Source organism: Thunnus maccoyii, chromosome 8 (genome assembly GCF_910596095.1).
Source record: "Thunnus maccoyii chromosome 8, fThuMac1.1, whole genome shotgun sequence".
Classification (NCBI taxonomy): Eukaryota; Metazoa; Chordata; class Actinopteri; order Scombriformes; family Scombridae; genus Thunnus; species Thunnus maccoyii.
In genome coordinates this window covers 15,391,255-15,399,139 of record NC_056540.1, presented here as the reverse complement: position 1 = coordinate 15,399,139, position 7,885 = coordinate 15,391,255, and the positions used below count along the sequence as shown (strand labels likewise).

The 7,885-nt window shown below is 39.9% G+C and overlaps 1 protein-coding gene across 1 annotated transcript; it reads right to left on the bottom strand.

Moving 5' to 3' along the window:
• Window positions 1-1,618: 1,618 nt before the first annotated feature.
• Window positions 1,619-7,391, bottom strand: tmco6 (transmembrane and coiled-coil domains 6). The gene is made up of 13 exons (XM_042418723.1): window positions 7,120-7,391; window positions 5,968-6,074; window positions 5,765-5,877; window positions 5,475-5,658; window positions 5,283-5,387; window positions 5,009-5,100; window positions 4,794-4,910; window positions 4,533-4,647; window positions 3,955-4,135; window positions 3,174-3,268; window positions 2,840-3,007; window positions 2,561-2,695; window positions 1,619-2,472 (listed from the first exon to the last, which is right to left on the bottom strand). Exons 1-13 carry the CDS (start codon window positions 7,208-7,210, stop codon window positions 2,449-2,451), a joined length of 1,527 nt encoding a protein of 508 aa, XP_042274657.1. The 5' UTR covers window positions 7,211-7,391; the 3' UTR covers window positions 1,619-2,448.
• Between the last annotated feature and the right edge of the window lie 494 nt (window positions 7,392-7,885).

Genomic DNA, 7,885 nt, shown 5'->3' with positions numbered 1-7,885 from the left:
CCAGAAATCCCTGCCAGAAGGGGATGTAGATTTCACAAGAGGTTTGCACACTTTCACTGGCCAGCTGAAATCCCATCAGGAGCTCCGCACAGCCACAGATCAGAATGACAATCTGGTAAGGAGAAGAGGAGGCAGGTGAAACCAATAATACATTAACACAACCTTTGTTTGTGTATACATCTATTTCTGTGTACTTTTTTAAAAAACACAAACTGTCCACTATCTCATTACTGTGGCCCTGGATTGTTTGATGTGTTACCCCAAGACTTCTGGGCTCTCTTTGGACAAAGCGATGCAGAGGCTTGCTGGACATCAGCACCCCGTGGTCTGCCTCTTGATTCCCATCCATTCCTTTTTTTCTCTCGCTAGTTGTTGACTCGGTATCCTCCACTGCCAGGAAACTATACAGTGTGTTTGGCTGTGGAGGGAGAGAAGAATAATTAATTGAACCAGATGTATACTCTCCACTCGACAGCACAGATTGTGTTTCGCAAGTCTACAATGCAAGTTGGATTAGACTTGAATAGTTGTGGCGCAGCAGAATGCCTTCGATATCTGCATGCAAGATTGTAAAAGCAGTCTCAAAGAACGCAGGGATATAAAAACATGAAGGGACCCACCTTGTTTTAGTTTTTCATGCAGAGGACAGAGGAGCAGTGTGAATGATAACGGGTAGGGAATGTTGTGGGTGGAAAGGAAGTGGGGAAATTTGAGACTTTTGCTTTTTTTTTCATTACGGGGAGGAGCTGAGCAGTTTGTGAGATGCAGGCTGAAGCTCAGTACAATGTTGGCTCACTCACAAAGAGAAATAGACATCCTGAAGAGAGTGTAAATCCACAGACTAGAAGACTGTTTCTCCATCATCATGAAGCACAATGTCAAAAGTTAATAAGAACAGTTAAATAAGGTGAAAGACATCTCTATTGAAATGAGTTGGTGCCCTGTGGGAAAATAACGTGAGATTTAAAATTAAAAAAAAAAAATTCTTGAAGGCAAAAAGCATAAGAGCAAAACATATGGCTTTGTTCTCTGATCATTAACCTTTTCTTTCTGGGTTGAATTATGAAAACACACAGCTAGATTATTAAACTTTTTATGAAATTTGAAATTGGACCTATCTTTTTTCGTTATTTAGGACAAACATTTGTCCTCCTACTGGCTTGATCAAAATGTTTATGATTATCAGATTAATTTTCCTGAGGTTTAAAGGTAGTTATCATCACACCCTTTGAACTGCTGCCATTGGATGCATGTTTGAGCAGAGCAACAGCAGGAATAACTGTAACAGATGTTGCAAAAAAACTGATCTGGAGCAATGACCTTAATTGTGATTATTATTACCGTGATAATTATTAATTGTTACTATTCTTATTAAACCAGGGTATTTTCACCGCAGCTATCCTTTTAATTTTTTATTCTTCCCTCCCTTACAGTCTCACAGGGTTCATAAAAAAGATCAATATGTAATGCACCAGTGATCTCTTACAAGGCATTATACAAACACACAATAATTAAAATACATCCTGAACTTTTATCTTTCCTTTCTGATATACTGTATTTTATAAAGATACTAGAATGTGGTCAATATCAAAAACAATAACCAAACCAAACAACACAGTAGTGTTCAGTAGTGATTCTCATATTTATTAATTTATAATGAATGTATAAGCATTAAAGGCATAGACCATTGGCAGTAAAACACATGATAGTTCTAAGAGCCGTCATCATCACAAAACCAAGAAAGGGTGTTTTTGCATCACCCATATTTACTGTAAATATTGTAGATATTTACAGTAAGTTTTCATATAAACCTGCAGTTGTACATACAGAAGATGTCAGATGAGAAACCTCGATGTGCAAAAACAATCTGTCTTCAGCCTCTCAAATGATAGTGACTCAAAATGCAACAGAAAAAACCAAAACAAAACATCAGATCTATTCTGGATATAAATACTATTATGGATTCAATACAATGCAAAAGTTTATGAATGAGTGCATGACTAGAAGTATTGAGTCTCAGGCATTAAAAAAATATTTCATCTTTACAGATATTACAATACCATTGGTAACAACACTGATAATCAGTGCATATTAAAACAGATCATATTTGGAAGTTTTCCAGGCACAACCAATTGGTAGATCTCAGAGTCGACCCCACAACATGCTGTCGGAACGCCTTGGGATCAAGCAGCAGGAGCTGGAAGACGACCACCACCACCACAACCCGGCCCCAGATAAGCAGCAGCAAATGGATGGATGGACATTTAAAGTTCTTAAAAACAACTTTAAATATAAAAAAACGGTATCTGTCTGGCCGCATTTTTCACTGATTGCATGAATGTATAGAAGCAGTAGTAGGCCACTCTATTCTCAGGTGTGTCCTCATGATGTTGGTGTTTAATGACACACTGTCTCCCATAGATTTGAATTTGATGCTCTCCCGTTAGTTCAGGAACATGGGATGTTTTCCACCTGCAACACAAAAGATAATGTTACAAATTTTTGAATTCTGGATTAGTGCAAATTCTACAAAGAAAACATATTGAACAAAAGTCTTTACAGAGCAGTATGATGAGTGGGACTGTAGGTGGTGCTCTAGGAGGTATGTTGCCCTTCGCCTCATCTCTCCTTCACTGTTGTACTGAATAGCTTCTAACAGTGAAAGCCCGCCTTGCCTGACAAACTCCTCTGCAACCTGAGGGGAAACAATTACTCATCATCTATGAGACAACACTGAGAAAAGTTGTAATAACAGCATATAGCTTAGTAAAACACAGTAGCTTAGTAAAAACTCATCATCATCTAGTTTGTTTTCAGTCATTTATGTGGCTTTGCTTACCTGTGTACTACTAACTACCAGCATGAACAGAACATCAAGACTCAGGGTCACCATCTCTTGGTCGGCCATTTTAAGTGTGGCACAGAGTGCAGACAGCAATCCAAGCTGGGCCAGCTGGACACAGAACTCCTTTTTCTTATAGGCAATATTTGCCAGAACCCTCAGGATCTGAACACATGACAGCAGGGTGAGATGGGAGTGTAAGATTGCGGAGGTGTGAAAGAAATTAAGGAAACAGCAGAACAAACACATCGCTGATCATTATGTTTCACGATGACAGTGATGTATATTATAAAAGCAATCTTATTACAGTTTAGCTTTAGCTTGCACTGACCATCGTATTGATGCCTTGAGAAAAAGGCAGAAGCTGGATCAGTCCAGGGACCAAGTTGAGAATCAGCAGAGCAGAGCAGAATGCAACGGAGTGAGCTGAAGCAGAAAGACAGAAAATACATGTGAATAATGACATTAAATACAGAAAGTCCTGACAAATACATCAACGCTCAAGTGTAAATTCTAGATTCATAATACAGAAGGATAAAGCCACATCGTCCCCCCAATTTCATTTGCCCACAATAGACAACACTGGCGTTTTAACAAACAGTGCATACATAAATCTGGCACCAGGTATGTTTCAGAAAAGTATAGTAGGGAGAACATTTTCAGTAACTTTATGGCCAAGCAGCAAGATCTCCATACCCTAACTAATGACAATAATGACACTGAGAATGAAATCTTTAGAAGACATGTTCTGAATTATATTAAGACATGTTCTTTAATTTCCAAGTGTACCACAGAAGGCCTATAACAGGTAAAACATGTAAAGCCACCCACATTCATTTTATTTAGTATTTAAATGGGGTGTATATATTATTAAAATAGAATCCAAGCTAAACTGTTTGGATTTGATAAAGTGTACAGCCATACTTGCATGTGCCTAATAATACCTTAATGTTGCTGGTATGACATGGCCCTGAACCCAAACTGTCCTGCTGAGTACATATAATGTAAATCCTATTTCAAATTAACAAAATGTAAACACCATAATCATTGCAGAAGTATGTGTGTTTGAGATTCAGCGGAGCTCAAAGGTGACTGGAACAGACGGGTCTAACCTGTGAGGTTGTTGAGGACCCAGGCGCTCTCTCTGGCCAAGGCTGGTCGAGTCTTGAAGTAAGCCTGAAGAAGTGCACACAAAGCAACCACGAGACGACCGTCTCTCACTTGAGCGCTCAGGTCTTCAACTGGGCAGGAGGACAGGAGATTTCCCACACACCTCAGCAGAGGACAGACAAGCTGGAGTAGAAGAACACAACAAAAATCTTTGTGTTACATGACAGTTAAAAGACAAACAAACTTCTACAAAAATATTACAAATGGTGTCTACTTTACATTGTGGCTGATTTTCATAGGCATGGTTTTTGATGCTTCAGTATGAAAATTACTTCTTAGATACTTGAAATTCCTTTAGATCACATAACAGAATATTTAGTCATCTTTTGTAAAACTTGATGAGGTGATGCAAGTTGTAAGCTGATTACATTTTAAAAACTCTTCTAAACAACAACAAACAACCAAAAATACATCATAATTCTCACATATTTTTTGTCAAAGTTTGTTGGATAAAAAAAACAAGAGCCTTAAAAAGCAACAAACATTAAGAAAGTTGTATGTGATCCATTCATTTCCTTACCAACTCCATTCCTTCTTCTTTGTCTCCTTTAGCCACAGCACCACCTAGTGACACTAACAAGGAACTGCACTGTAAGAGGGCCCCGTATGCCAACAGCGCTCTGTTATCCATGTTGCTTTCAGTAAGATAAAGGCAGAGAGGAGACAGAACATTATTATTATGATCAGTAAAATTACACTGTTTCTGAAACAATTACATGTAGTGTCAATTGAGTAAATAACAGACTGTTGACTCTTGCTGAGAATATTGTACAGCTCTCACCTGCATGTGAGGTAGTGCAGACACCACGCACACTCAATGGCAGGCCCCAAGGAGAACTTTGGGTCAGGAGTCAGGACTGATAACAAATGTGAAGGTAAGCTAGAGGCCAGGACCATCCTGCAGACAGAGAGGGAGAGCATTATACAACCAACATGAACCGACTATTGCAGGTACCATGTATAAAAAAAAATGGAGAGATGAACCGGCATGCTTACGGGATTATTTTCTCTGCTGCATCTTTGGCCTGGAGCAGCTGAGACAGGGTGAACCCCACAGCTTCCACCACTGCTAGATTATGTCTCTGGTTCTGGACAAACAGACAAACACAGACATGTTAACATTTCTACATTTTACTAAAATGTAAATGTGAGAAATCCCTTAAATTGTGATCTTGTTTATTTACAAAAATTCTACCAATGACTTGCTGTCATCTAGCACAAGTGTGACTATGTTGAGCTGCTGTCATGTTCATGAATCTTGTTAGTTTACCTCTATACAGGTGGCCAGAGCGGGTATGATTCCCTGGGCCAGAAGTTTCTCTTTTACAACATCACTGTCTGGGCATAAGTTACCGAGTGTGTAGAGACACAGCTCCTGTGTAAACACACAGACACAAACAGTCAAAAACCTGATGAACGATTGTGTCTTATTACATGCCACCTGGTATGAATGAGTACTAACAGTAAACTTGGTGCTCTGTCCAGACAGATAGGTAAGCAGGTAGGGGGTGGCAGGCAGACAGGCTGGGGTCACGTTGGGGTGAGGAGAGTGAGACAGCTCGTGAAGGCACCGAACAGCCTGCAGACGGCACTGAGCATTAGTACCGGTGAGGAGACCAACTAGCAGATGCATACTATTCTCCTGCCTTGAGGGAAAGCAGATACACATACAGACATGATGCATTACAGATAAAACATGGCTATAAAATAATTTTAACTCATTTCATGTGGTGACAAAAGTTACCACCATACTTGATGAAGGTGAGCTGTGCTGATGGGTCACGGAGAGATTTACTCAAGGCTTTCAGGTGGGCCTCCTTCTCAGGCCCGCAGTGTTGAAGTTTGTGGAACAAACTGACCACATCCTGCGGAAATGAAGAACAGGCTCAGACGGAACAATCCTTTGTTTTACTGCACCTGACAACACATTTTCCACAACAGTATTTGCCACTTACCTGTTCTCCTGGGTCAGTATCCATGGTGACTTCTTGCTGCTCCTCATCTTCATTCAGCAGAAGTCTCTTGCTCACCAGCTGTCTGTCTCTGCGGGCCTGTCTCAGTGCTACAGCAGAACATTTACAAATATCACACAATCCTCTGTTTCAGACAGCAGCCGCGGCCTGCTACACTTAGCCAGCCAGTGTAAAGATGACTATATACAAACCACTGATCTGGTCTTGGGGAAGCTGGAACCAGAGTGCTTCACATTTATGCTTAAAAAAGGACTTAAATGATTATCAAAATGGTTGCCAATTAATTTTCAGTTGATCATTTCATTTATTCATCGACCAGTTGTTGCTCTGCTATATATTATTATACGAATATTGTGTTGACAGATACACTTTGTACCAGCCAAGGGAAATGAGCTTAAATGGCCCCATGATTTGCCACTGTATCTACATTAGCTACTAGCTATTTAATTGTTTAATTTCTCAGAGATTAGTTATATCACGACCTCTATATTAACTATTGTTCAAGGAAACGTTACCAACAGTCATAATTTACACAAAATCTCGTCACAGTATATGCAATCTTTGTATGAAATGTGCTAATGTTACACAAGTTATTAGTATGCTTTGCATTAAATAAAATATATTGCGATGGATATTTAATTGTCAACATCGCCCATCTCGTTATTAACTTCTTGCCTGTTGATTGACAGAAACCTTTATGTATATAGCTGGTTAGATGGGTTTAACCGATATAGCAAGTGCAAAGATGTGACACTGGTAACGTAGCGTTAACTTTGTACGTTACAGCTACTTAACGCTACCTAGTTAGCTTAGCTGACTTTAACAAAAGTGATCCAGCGTTAATTAACTGTCGTAATAATCTAGCGTAACGCTAAACAGTCACCTGCAAACGTCTGTTAGTTGTGCCTGAATACCTTAGAGTCAGTAAAAAAGATGTAGTGTAAACTTGCCGACTTCTTCTACCAACCATAACAGCTAGCTTTGTTAGTATTGAAACTAACGTTAGCTGTTACAGCCTCGCTTCAACATCACATAAACTAACGCTAACTAGCCAACATCATTTAAGCGTAGAGTAGCGTTAACTGATATCACGTTGACTGGTTAACGGTAAACACAGTTTCGACGACCCCTCACCTTTTTCGTGCTCTCGCCTCTTTAACCTGATCTCCTCCAAGCTGCCGCCTTGTCGACCAACTTTATGGCGAACTTTGTTCAACCTCCACATTTGGTTCTTCTGTATTCAAACCATTAACTGTATATAAATACGGGCGAAGCGTCTCCACTTCCTACCGCAATGCAAATGTGAGAGAGGAGTCTACATATTTGAAAAGTGACGCCAAAACATCTCCTTTCCGGGAACTGCCATCTTGCCTCTAACGTCCTTTGGAGCCAGAGTCTGCGCAGTAGAGTCGGGCCTGACGCCATACGTCTATGCGCCTGACGGAGGTTTGAGAGTGGCTGTCACAGCTGTCAATCATGACGTCAGATCCCATTTTATTTCGTAAATTAACTCATTAAAAACACACTTATCAGAAAAAATGAGCACTTGAACAAACATCAGCGTGATAAGAACTACCTAAAATGACAATAACATCTTTGGAAAAAAATATTTTACATGTACTTTTCTTTTTTAGATTGGCTCATGTCCAATCCGCTAATATGGAGGGGGCGGGACTTTATATACAGTCAGTGGTTCAAACTATTCAACACTACTTTCACTGAGGAAGATATTACTGTAACGTCACATTTGGTTCCCATATGTGCAAAACACAAAATTAAGTTCTTCTTCAGTGTTTTTAGTCTGACCTCCCCCAGATGCTGCAGCGCCATCTAGCGGACACACCTGGCAGAGACACGTCCTTATTATCACACGGGTATGAATCTATCTCTGTCCATGATA